This window comes from Scyliorhinus torazame, chromosome 2 (assembly GCF_047496885.1).
Source record: "Scyliorhinus torazame isolate Kashiwa2021f chromosome 2, sScyTor2.1, whole genome shotgun sequence".
NCBI lineage: Eukaryota > Metazoa > Chordata > Chondrichthyes > Carcharhiniformes > Scyliorhinidae > Scyliorhinus > Scyliorhinus torazame.
This window is the reverse complement of record NC_092708.1, coordinates 320,855,405-320,868,547: the sequence shown is the minus strand read 5'-3', so window position 1 is coordinate 320,868,547 and position 13,143 is coordinate 320,855,405. Positions and strand designations below refer to the sequence as shown.

At 42.4% G+C, this 13,143-nt stretch overlaps 1 protein-coding gene across 8 annotated transcripts in view; it reads left to right on the top strand.

Moving 5' to 3' along the window:
* ktn1 (kinectin 1) overlaps positions 1 to 13,143 on the top strand; it is a 180,507-nt gene that overhangs the window by 78,775 nt on the left and 88,589 nt on the right. For all 8 annotated transcript variants that reach the window (XM_072489693.1, XM_072489692.1, XM_072489694.1 and 5 more), the window contains 4 exons: positions 7,248 to 7,435; positions 10,042 to 10,110; positions 11,037 to 11,074; positions 12,081 to 12,171. In XM_072489693.1, coding sequence (XP_072345794.1) covers positions 7,248 to 7,435; positions 10,042 to 10,110; positions 11,037 to 11,074; positions 12,081 to 12,171 — 386 coding nt within the window. The remainder of the gene's footprint in view (positions 1 to 7,247; positions 7,436 to 10,041; positions 10,111 to 11,036; positions 11,075 to 12,080; positions 12,172 to 13,143) is intronic.

Genomic DNA, 13,143 nt, shown 5'->3' with positions numbered 1-13,143 from the left:
GTATGTAGATAGGCCAACGAGAGGCGAGGCCGTATTGGATTTGGTACTGGGTAATGAACCAGGACAGGTGTTAGATTTGGAGGTAGGTGAGCACTTTGGTGATAGTGACCACAATTCGATTACGTTTACTTTAGTGATGGAAAGGGATAGGTATGTACCGCAGGGTAAGAGTTATATCTGGTGGAAAGGCAATTATGTTGCGATAAGGCAAGACTTAGGATGCATCGGATGGAGAGGAAAACTGCAGGGGATGGGCACAATGGAAATGTGGAGCTTGTTCAAGGAACAGCTACTGCGTGTCCTTGATAAGTATGTGCCTGTCAGGCAGGGAGGAAGTGGTCGAGCCAGGGAACCGTGATTTACTAAGGCAGTCAAAACACTTGTCAAGAGGAAGAAGAAGGCTGATGTAAAAATGAGACATGAAGGTTCAGTAACGGCGCTCGAGAGTTACAAGTTAGCTAGGAAGGACCTAAAGAGAGAGCTAAGGAGAGCCAGGTGGGGACACGAGAAGTCTTTGGCAGGTGGGATCAAGGATAACCCGAAAACTTTCTATAGATATGTCAGGAATAAACGAATGACTAGCGTAAGAGTAGGGCCAGTCAAGGACAGTAGTTGGAAGTTGTGCTTGGAGTCCAAAGAGATAGGAGAGGTGCTAAATGAATATTTTTCGTCAGTATTCACACAGGAAAAAGACAATGTTGTCGAGGAGAATACTGAGATTCAGGCTACTAGACTAGAAGGGCTTGAAGTTCATAAGGAGGAGGTGTTATCTATTTTCACTCTTTGCAGAATTGTTAAGTCCCCTGGGCCGGATGGGATTTATCCTAGGATTCTTTGGGAAGCTGGGGAGGAGATTGCTGAGCCTTTGCCTTTGATCTTTAAGTCATCTTTGTCAACAGGAATAGTGCCAGAAGACTGGAGGATAGCAAATGTTGTCCCCTTGTTCAAGAAGGGGAGTAGAGACAACCCCGGATAGACCAGTGAGCCTTACTTCTGTTGTGGCAAAATCTTGGAAAGGTTTATAAGAGATGAGGTGTATAATCATCTGGAAAGGAATAATTTGATTTGACATAGTCAACACGGTTTCGTGAAGGGTAGGTCGTGCCTCACAAACCTTATTGAGTTCTTTGAGAAGGTGACCAAACAGGTGGATGAGGGTAAAGCAGTTGATGAGGTGTATATGGATTTCAGTAAAGCGTTTGATAAGGTTCCCCATGGTAGGCTCCTGCAGAAAATACAGAAGCATGGGATTCAGGGAGATTTAGCAGTTTGGATCAGAAATTGGCTAGCTGGAAGAAGACAAAGGGTGGTGGTTGATGGGAAATGTTCTGACTGGAGTCCAGTTACTAGTGGTGCACCACAAGGATCTGTTTTGGGGCCACTGCTGTTTGTCATTTTTATAAATGACCTGGAGGAGGGCGTAGAAGGATGGGTGAGTAAATTTGCAGATGACACTAAAGTCGGTGGAGTTATGGACAATGCGGAAGGATGTTACAAGTTACAGAGGGACATAGATAAGCTGCAGCGCTGGGCTGAGAGGTGGCAAATGGAGTTTAATGCAGAAAAGTGTGAGATGATTCATTTTGGAAAGAATAACAAGAAGACAGAGTACTGGGCTAATGGTAAGATTCTTGGCAGTGTGGATGAGCAGAGAGATCTCGGTGTTCATGTACATAGATCCCTGAAAGTTGCCACTCAGGTTGAGAGGGTTGTTAAGAAGGCGTACGGTGTGTTAGCTTTTATTGGCAGAGGGATTGAGTTTCGGAGCCATGAGGTCATGTTGCAGCTGTACAAAACTCTGGTGCGGCCGCATTTAGAGTATTGCGTGCAATTCTGGTCACCGCATTATAGGAAGGATGTGGAAGCATTGGAAAGTGTGCAGAGGAGATTTACCAGAATGTTGCCTGGTATGGAGGGAAGATCTTATGAGGAAAGGCTGAGGGACTTGAGGCTGTTTTTGTTAGAGAGAAGAAGGTTAAGAGGTGACTTAATTGAGGCATACAAGATGATCAGAGGATTGGATAGGGTGGACAGTGCGAGCCTTTTTCGTCGGATGGTGATGTCTAGCACGAGGGGACATAGCTTTAAATTGAGGGGAGATAGATATAGGACAGATGTCAGAGGTAGATTCTTTATTCAGAGAGTAGTAAGGGCATGGAATGCCCTGCCTGCAACAGTAGTGGACTCGCCAACACTAAGGGTATTCAAATGGTCATTAGATAGACATATGGACGATAAGGGAGTAGTGTAAATGGGCTTTAGAGTGGTTTCACAGGTCGGCGCAACATTGAGGGCTGAAGGGCCTGTACTGCGCTATAATGTTCTATGTTCTATGTTCACCCTCTGGAGCACCCCTCCGAGTTCTTGGGGCTTTACCCGCCCAAATAAAGCCGGAAATAAGCTGCACCAGCCTTGGAAAAAAACATGGGCAGGAACACCGCGAGACATTGAAATACAGATCGAAGTCTCAGCAAAATGTTCATCTTAACTGATTGAACCCGGCCTGCCAACGATAACGGTGAACTATCCCACCTTTGCAAGTCCACCATAACTCTATTCACCAGGCTCATGTATTTCAACCTCCAAAACCGCCCCCAATCCCCCGCCACATGGCCTCCTAAGTATTGAAAAACCAAGCTGAAATATGGGCTTTTTGGAAAAAACACTTCATAGTTTTTTGTCCAAATCCAGTCATCTGGACAGCAACTACTGCAGATTAATCAAATTTCACACTTTCAGCAATTCCTACAATTCAAATTTTCTTGCTTCAGTATATACAAACTACCTTCCTTCTCCATCTAAATCTAGGGAATTAACAGCCACTGAAGTACTTTGAAAAGATCTGCAGCCATGTAAAGATTTCCCCCCTTAAATATTTATCCAGTTTTCTTCTGAAAGTATGAGTCCGCTTCTACCATTGTTTCGACGGTATTTGCAGTCGTCATAATTGTATTGTCACTGTGCATAATATTGCGCCCACACTCCAAAGAAACAATGCAGTCCAGTTGACTCATTACCTGATTTGTAAGTTGTTAGGTTGAGTGGGAAAGTTACATTAGGTTGGGTAGAGAAGGGGTGGGCAACAATTGGTTTGTAATCCCCAATGCACAGCATTATGAATCATGCTGCTGTTTTTGTATTTCTCAGCCCATGCCAAGTCATGTACCTTTTTAAATTCATGCACATTTTAATCTATATTGCTAATTCTAGATTTAACATAATAGCCTGGATTTTGTGGTCGATGGTGGATGAACAGCTGCAAGCGTAATGTATGGCAAATGCTGTCTATGGAGTTTTAGTGGACTTTTGTGTGACAATACAACATAGCTCCTTCTATTTAGGGTATCTGGGATCTGTGTGAACAGTTCAAGCAACAGTGTGCATCATCATGCCTTAGTAAAGATTGTTCAATCTGATTTGGTTGAAGCCCCCCCCCCCCCCCCCCGGGAAGTGTAAATTAGACTATTTAATTCATGGTAGAATAATATACAGAAAAAGAAAGTGATGGACCATGAGGACCATGGAGGGGGGGGGGATTAAAATTGGGTCTTCTCTTGGGGCTTGTGGAGTAAGAGTTTCTCTGGTAATGGACGGAGGCCTGCCCAGCTGGGACTTGTTAATTCAGCCCTTGAAATGCCAGCCCAAACTTGGACTCGCTAATCTAGCAGCCACGGGCTGGGGCTTTGTTGTTGTATGTCACGGTAGTGTGTTACTTCTTGAGTTACAAATAAACAAAGTTAACTTTCAAAGTCCTGTCTCTTGGATTACTGCAGAGGGAAAGAAAAATGTTGCAGCATATTGTCAACTTTCAGCCAATACTAAAATGGACCCTGCAAATCATGTGACCTGGAATTTCAAACTCCAGGAAATCTCTGATCTCCAGCAAATACCAAATGAAATATAGATATTAGGAATTTGCACATCCCTTTTAATGATGGACCATCAATAAAAGAACTCCAACTTTCTAGCTGGCTTGTCTTTTGTTTCACCATGAACAAAAGAAACATTACCACTCTTTTGTCAGATGAATGTGAATGGATCCCATCCATCTTCCATTGTTTCATAATGGACTCTCATCCAAATGAGTGGATGAGTTTCCTGGTGCCGAAAGACAACATGTGTAATCTGCACCATCTCTTTTTGTAAAAAGGATGTTGAACTTGGACAAGTCAGATGGTGAGTGAGGAAGCCATTTTATTGTCTTTTTAAAATACCAGCAAGAAACGATTTTGTAGACCGAGCTCCATCAGCAAGCCATTGAACCAGTTGCAGTAAAAGTAAAAACAGCAATACTTTGGATGTAGGAAAAGAAGCACCTCACATTCAAACTTTGAGTTCACCGAAAACCTGCTAGATATTTTCATGCAAGAAGAATCGGAGCTTACTGAGAATACACTGCTTTACAAAACCTGGGCCGGGATTAGTCTTCTACCCTGCGCCGGGTTGGAGAATCCCCGGGGGGAGGCGCGAATCCTGCCCCGACGCTGGCTGTCCTATTCTCCGGTGCTGTTTCTTGGGGGCCGGCGGGTTTCCTGCCACGCTGGTCGAGGGCCGTTGACAGCGCCCCCCTGCCTCCGGCGATTCTCCGGGCCCCAATGGGCTGAGTGGTCGTCCAGTTTTGGCCAGTCCCGCTGGCGTGAATTGCTCACCTCACGCATGGCGGGACCTGGCAGGTAAGTGTGTGGGGGCGGTCCTGGGAAGGGGGGGGCCCATGGTGGCCTGGTCAGCGATCGGGGTCTACCGATCCTGCGGGCGGGCTGTTTCCCGGGGGGGGGGGGGGGGCCTTCTTTCCTCCGTGCCGGGCCCCTGTAGGGCTGCGCCATATTGGCCAGGGCCCGGCGCGGAGAAGAAAAGCCCTGCGCATGCGCGGAAATATGCCAGCCGACCTGTACATGCGTGGAAATACGCCGGCCGTGCCGTGCACGCGCGAACCCGCGCCTGCCCTTCGCCGGCTGGAGTGGCGCCAACCATTCCGGCATCAGCCTAGCCCCCTAAAATTTGGAGAATTCCTCACTTTCGGGGCTGTTGACGCCGGAGTTGTTGACGCCGGTTTTCCCGCTGGCCTGGGGACTTAGTTCCCAGAAGGGAGAATCCCGCCCCTTCAGTTTAACAAGAGGATCAACTCATCTAAGAAACCACAGGCCTGTCATGAGCGGTTGAGACAAACCTAAATTGTAATTGTCTTGTTCTACCTTCATCTGTATCTAGACTTGTATGTGTGAAGGATTGACGATGTCATGATTTAAACATCTGGAATAAATGATCTTTTTAACAAATTCAACACTTGATATGGGGATTATTTGAACTGGACCAAATCACTCTTGTGTAGGAAAATACATATTTTTCTTTCAAACATATTGATCTCAGGCAATAAAAAGGAATTCAAATTCTGCCTGTGACAGGAATGAGAGAAGAGAAGTTAATGTTTTACTTTTTTAATATCTCCAGTGATAACACAAAGCTGAGGGAATGGTACTCCTCACTTTAAAGAAATATATATATACTTCCGTGCCAAAATAGATATTTGATAGTAATTTAAGATGCATCACACTATATTTAGAAAGTCACTTGCATGGATAAGACCATAAGACATAGGAGCAGAATTAGGCCACTTGGTCCATCGAGTCTGCTCTGCCATTCAATCATGGCTGATATTTTTATCATCCACATTCTCCTGTCTTCTCCCCATAACCCCTAATCCCCTTATTAATCAAGAACCTATGTATCTCTGTCTTAAAGACACTCCGTGATTTGGCTACCACAGCCATTTGTGGCAAAGAGTTCCATACATTCACTACCCTCTGGCTGAAGAAATTCCTCCTCACCTCTGTTTTAAAGGATCGTCCCTTTAGTCTGAGATTGTGTCCTCCGGTTCTAGTTTTTCCTACAAGTGGAAACAACATCCCCATGTCCACTCTATCCAGGTCTCGCAGTATTCTGTAAGTTTCAATAAGTTCCCCCCTGCACCCTTCTAAACTCCCAACCAGTACAGACCCAGAATCCTCAACCGTTCCTCATATGACAAGCTCTTCATTCCAGGGATCAATCTTGTGAACCTCCTCTGGACCCTTTCCAAGGCCAGCACATCCTTCCTTGGATACAGGCCCCAAAACTGCTCCCAATAATCCAAATGGGGTCTGACCAGGGCATTATAAAACTTCAGAAGTACATCTCTGCTCTTGTATTCTAGCTGCCTCAACATGAGTGCTAACATTGCATTTGCCTTCCTAACTGCCAACTGAATCTGCAAGTTAACCGCAAGAGAATCTTGAACAAGGACTCCCAAGTCCCTTTGTGCTTCAGATTTCCTAAGCATTTCCCCATTTTAAAAAAAAAAGTCTGTGCCTCCATTTCTCCTTCCAAAGTGCATAACCCCACACTTTTCCACATTATGTTCGATCTGCCACTTTGCCCACTCTCCTAACCTGTCCCAAGTCCTTCTGTAGCCCCCCTGCCTCCTCAATACTACCTGCCCCTCTACATATCTTTGTATCATCTGCAAACGTAGCAATAATGCCTTCAGCTCCTTCTTCTGATAGTTAATGTATTTTGTGAAAAGTTGTGGTCCCAGCATTAACCCCCTGAGGCACACCAGTCACCAGCTGCCATCTGAAAAATGCCCCTTTATTTCCACTCTCTCTCTCTCTCTCTGCCTATTGCCAGTCAGCCAATCTTCTATCCATGCCAGGATCTTGCCTTTAACATCATGGCCTAACTTTTTTTTAGTATGTTTAAAGATCTCAACTTCTCTCTCTCTCTCTCTCTCTCTGTGTGAGTGCCAGATCTCTTCAAGTTATGAGTTTAGTGAGTTTTGTGGAGGAGCAATTCATCATGTGTGCACAGAAAGTGCAAGTTACTGTCCCAATCACTATGACACTGTGACAGCCTTGCCACAAAACCAGGCCATTGTATTCTCTGTGCACATGGTGATGCTAAATTGTGCATCAGTTAGCAATGGCAGTGATTGCTTGTAACATCTGGGGAGTTCTATGACATAAAAATTGCTGTACCTCTGCAGATATCTAAATTGGTGAACTAAACTGATGTGATTAGCTGACTATATATTTCAGTTGACCATGTGTGTGCTAGCAGTTTAACTGGCGGATATTAAACTGGGCAGTTAATGAAACAGCCTGGTGGTACCGCAAATAATGAGAAAATGCCTTTGAGCTGGTACCAAGTATTAATTCAAAAGAACATGTCTTTTAACTTGTTAATTGTGACTATATCGTAATCTTTTTTTCTAGATTTACAAAGTAAACTTCTGGTTGCTGAAAATGAAATTGGTAATAAAACCAAAGAGGTCCAGAGCTTGCACAGTAAACTCACTGATACCATGGTATCCAAACAACAAGTTGAACAAAAGATTATTCATCTGGTAACGGCAGAGCAAAAACGAGTTACTGCAGATGAGACCCTGAAGAAGCAAGTACAGGTACTGGCAGTCGTGGATCTAGGTGGCAAAACTACATTTGACATTGATTTTAGATTTTTCCTTCCAAAGACCATTAGTGTTATTACATTAGTGCTTCCACTCTTCCCATGCACCCCACCACCCACAAAACAATACAGAATTCAGCGCAAGGGTATTTTTGTCCTATGTTGTAACTTACTATACTTAGTGCTCTTGATGAGTCTCTTTTTAACCAAAAGTTTTCTATCTAGTGTATACGGATTAAACACACTGAAAACGCTATCTGTTTTTAAGATGTGGGGAATTCAGCCTATGTGGGGAATTCAGCCTTTGTTCCTGTGATATTTGATGTTCCAGTTGTCTTTAGTTCAGTTGTATAAGGGAAGAATTGAAGTTTGACTCCCTTTTGGCTGGGAATGGTGCATTGTGCAATTGTAACCCTCTGTCCCTGCCTACCCCCACCCTGCACACAGAACAAATTTTTTTTTTTTCAGCGAGCTTTCATGTTTACATGGGATAATTTAATCTTTACTAACTGGTACATAAGTTGATTTCCATTAAGTGAAATAAGAAACGTCACTACACAGCTGGGTTTGTTTTTGGCAAATTAAGACACAGTACATTTGATATGAAATGTATATCCTATATTGTAATGCACTCTTGTTTAACTATTCATCTTGGCACTTGTATAGAATGTTAAAGCTGTTTAGGTGGAAGTTCTCTAGTCTAGTAGACTTAAAAACAAATCTAGTCAGAGTCAAATTCAAGGAATCTTTGTCCCCCGCATCAACATCTGATTGTTTTTTTTTTACATAACTTGGAACAATTGCTGGAGAGAGTAAATTTTTAAGCAGTTTTTCATTTCCACAAACTGCTATTCTGCGTTCATACTGAAAGATTTTTAAAAATAAATTTTACATGGGAGCAAAGCAAAAGCTAGCCAGAATAGAACTGAATACTATTGTCCCCATCTTATGAATCAACAGGGCCAACACATCTGTTTACACCTCAGTTTACCTTGTTATAGAACACTTGAGATGTATCTTTTGTATTCCAAAATCTGTAGTCTTCTGTATAATTTTAAGTTCTCCACCTTTCCATAAATTACTTTCCAAAACATTCTAGAATTGACTAGTTGCCCTCTTGTGAAATCTGAAATTTTTGGTTTGGTTTATAATGGGTGGAAAACATGCTTTCAGAAAACTGCAAACTTATTTTTCCTGCTCACTCTGTACTTAACTGATCGAGTTAGGCTCAACCCTTCTGTATCTTTCTTGTATTACGGCCAGGTTGAAAGTGAACTGCTGGTGACCCCTAACCCCCTTTTTTGAACTGATCAGTGAATTTCAAGAATAGGAATGGTGTATGTATTTGTTTAACCCTCTGTGTGCAGTCAAGAAATTTTACAGCAGCAGAATTTTAGGAAATGTTTAAAGAAAATATTTTTTTATTTAAATAAAAAACTAACTCGGCAATGAATTCACACACACGCATTCGCTCACTAACACTTAACAGGGCTAAAATATAATGCACTGTTAAAACTTGGAAGGGAAAAAGGAAATGTTAATTTCCCACTTGCCTGGTCAAGTTTTCTAGGTCTGAGGCCTGGTGAGGGGTTACCTTTAGTTGGAATCGATTAACTGATTTCAGCAGCTGGGGTTGAAGAGATTTGAAGGGATATGTTTGAAAGGAGGAGGTTGGTTTCTGGTTGTTTATTCAATTTCTGAACTGTCAGTTCTCGTGTGGGTTGATGTCCAGGTAGACGATGATGCATTGTGCGGGCCGGAGAAAGTGCGAGCTTTGTTGGGGTAGATGGTGGAGGAATGTTATCCCCAGGTGTTACTTTCTTTTCTGTGTCTCTCTTCAGCAAACCGCATTTCTATTTAATGATGCAAAATGACAAACGTGGCTATTCCACCGTGTTAACTCCTCACAACTTGTTTCTTCCTTTAGATAGGGTGGTACCCTTTGACTGAGCCACATTCTGCTGTATTGTTTCTGGATTGCTGTCCCGTTTATTAAGATGTGCACCTTGATGGGTTAAAACAATTACTTTTTTCCCATAAGACCCATCTAATTCAGGGATACCTTCGGATGATTTCTCAGGTTATGCGTAATTAATGCTTTTTTCACTGGAACACTTTTATTTTTGTCCACTAGACAAGGGAGTCTGTTCCGTTACTGGGTTATGGAATCCACTCTGTAGTGTCACCTGATAAATGGCCACTTTGTGGACGCAGTGACCAATTAAACAATATTTTGAACAACTTCTTTGTTCTGTGTCCTATTGAATGAGGTCTGTACTTTAAATTATGAATATGCCATGCCTTACATGACACCTGTTTCTCCATCCTGGGGGAAAAAGTGTTTGCCTAATCTAGCCAAAATTCATGGCTTTTGAGGGTTTTTGGTGCAACTAGGCTGGGAAAGTGTAGGAGGACCCCTGAGCCGACCAAAAATAAAATAAGAATTCATAAATATGCTCATCAGTGCAGGGATTAACAAAACCATGTTCAGGAAGGGACATTAAAATTGGTTGTATGTATTTGATTATTTTCCTAAGTTTTGCCCGTTTCTCATTCCTGTTTCACCTATTTTTCTCTGCTGCGTATTGTTTAAAATAAAAGGACCTTTTGGAACAGAAACAAGCCATGAGTGTTCAGATGCAAAATCTTCATGCCCAATTGGCATCACAGGTAAAGTGATCTTTTTTGAACGTATTAGTTTCAATGTATCAAGATCTAAAAATGAGTTGTCTGGAAAGTAACCAGAGTTCTCCTTTCTGATCATATCGAAGAGATTTTCGAACAGAGGTTGGCCGTTTGGCCTATCCTGTGTGCTGAATCTTCAATTATGTCCGAAAAATGTTTATATGTGGATGTTAGAAGATAGTGAGGTCACTTCGGCTATGATTTTTCTACATCTGTATGTGGATATTGACAGCCTAAAGTCTTGCCTCCAGGGTATTGTGCTTGAAAGCTGTTGGTGGCTCCCTTAGGAGAGGGAGAGAAAGTTCTAGGGGTTTCTTGCACACATTATGGATGTTAACTGACCTTCACCTTCAAAACTTTGAAACTGCCTGAGAGAGGGATGTTTAGTTTATGGAAAAATGTGTTTAGCTGAGATTCAGGGACAAACATTCCAAGTTATGGATCAGTTTCTTAATGGTAACATTAAAGTGATGTTAATTTTGTCAGTGCAACTGGAAAAAATGAAAATGCTGATGTACATTTTAAGTTTGTTTTATTATTATCCACTAACATTAAGAAAAAAGCAATTGTATCATTTCAAGCTTTTTATTTCAAATGGAAAAATCCGGTTTGTTCGTGTGGTAATCTACAGTTTTTGTATCTCGTTCATGTTTCTTTAATTGGGAGAACCCACATTACTGGAATATTAGAAGCTTTGGCCTGTAAAGTACTTTTGAGTAGTACAATCTTTGCATAGCAATTTCAGTGCTTGTGTATTAATTCAACGCTGGCATTTATTTGTTTTTGTCTTACACTGGAGAAAATATGATAAATATTCAGAATGAACTTAATGTTCATTAAATGTTCAACTTTTCAGATTGTGGTCAAAATTACAATCTGCCAAATTATACATCTTCATCTTTTATATGTAGGCTTCTGCAGCATGTGTGGTGGATGAGTTGCAGAAAACGTAAGTCTAAATAACTATCTTGTTAATCTCCTGCTTGTATATGTAAAAATAGCATGCTCATCTGACCTTTTCAATTAGAGGTCCCTGCTTTTGCTTCTTAGACCTTGCCACCTGCACCGAGCAGGATAGCACAACTCATTGCTTTCTGCAGGAGGATGCATTCTGTTTTGAGGCCAAGTGCAGTTCTTGCTACAAATAATAGGTCATATCCCAGTCGAAGGTATTAAAGAAGTATTAAATGTAAACCTGTTGTGCTCAGCGTTGCTCAACTATTTTTTTCCCTATCACTTTTAAGTAAATATGCATTTCCAATCACTGTTTACTTTGCTGGTTTGATACCTGTGGGTGTTTGCCTGTGTTGGTCTGATATTTATTTGAAAGCTAGATTCAGATCGAAAATCTGGCTTTTAGCCAGTATAGTGATTGGGCATTAAAATCTCAGTGTAAGCTAGCCTGATGATGTAAGACAGTAAGTGGTACTATCATACAGACCAGTAAAATCCCAGCTTCAGACTCTGTGCTTCATGAATCAACCCTCACTGGGGTAGATATTTGTTGAAGGCAAGGGTGGGCTTGATTGGGGTCTTGCTGCAGGAGTCTTGTATGGAGAATGGTTACTTCTCTTATTTCCCTCCCATGGGTCTTCCAAACAAATCAAAAGCTTGGGAAGTTCCAATAAACACTGCTGAGCCTCTCTCCGTGTCCTGGAATGTCTGTGTTATTCACTGTGCAAATCCTGAGTGTGAGATACTGGATGATTATTCCTGTAGAGTCAAGTGCCTTGGGGAGGAAGGAAAGATATTAACCTGGGTGTGCTCATCATTTTAACTTGTTCAGCCATTACTTATTTTCCCTTTGGTTTACTGAATTTAAGGTATTTCAAGTCTGCAGATCTGGTTGCTGCTGCTTGAGTGATCAATGTCAATGAGATAGCCTGAGGGGTTTAATCTGTCACCTTATGTTGTATAATTAATGTACCATTAACTTAATTTGTTTCAATTCAAAGGATTTCGGGGAAAGACAAACAATTAAAGTTGATGGAGGAATCTTTAGAAGACCGGCATCTTCATGTAACAAGCAAAGAACAAGATATACAAGTAAATACTTAATTGTTTTAAAAATAGAACTAGTTTCCCAGTGTGCCCTTAGAATTTTCATATTTTGTGTAGGTTTGTGATCAGTTCAGAAAGGTTTAAACTAGTATGGCAGGGGGGTGGGCACGGGAGCAATAGGTCAGAAGGTGAGAGCATTGAGGGAGAACTAGGGAATAGGGACAGTGTGGCTCTGAGGCAGAGCAGACAGGGAGAAGTTGCTGAACACAGCGGGGCTGGTGGCCTGAAGTGCATATGTTTTAATGCAAGAAGTATTACGGGTAAGGCAGATGAACTTAGAGCTTGGATTACTACTTGGAACTATGATGTTGTTGCCATTACAGAGACCTGGTTGAGGGAAGGGCAGGATTGGCAGCTAAACGTTCCAGGATTTAGATGTTTCAGGCGGGATAGAGGGGGATGTAAAAGGGGTGGCGGAGTTGCGCTACTGGTTAGGGAGGATATCACAGCTGTACTACGGGAGGACACCTCCGAGGGCAGTGAGGCTATATGGGTAGAGATCAGGAATAAGAAGGGTGCAGTCACAATGTTGGGGGTTTACTACAGGCCTCTCAACAGCCAGCGGGAGATAAGAGGAGTGGATAGGTAGACAGATTTTGGAAAAGAGTAAAAACAACAGGGTTGTGCTGATGGGAGACTTCAACTTCCCCAATATTGACTGGGACTCACTTAGTGCCAGGGGCTTAGACGGGGAAGAGTTTGTAAGGAGCATCCAGGAGGGCTTCTTAAGACAATATGTAGACAGTCCAACTAGGGAAGGGGCGGTACTGGACCTGGTATTGGGGAATGAGCCCGGCCAGGTGGTAGAAGTTTCAGTAGGGGAGCATTTCGGGAACAGTGACCACAATTCAGTAAGTTTTAAAGTGCTGGTGGACAAGGATAAGAGTGGTCCTAGGGTGAATGTGCTAAATTGGGGGGGGAAGGCTAATTATAACAATATTAGGCGGGAACTGAAGA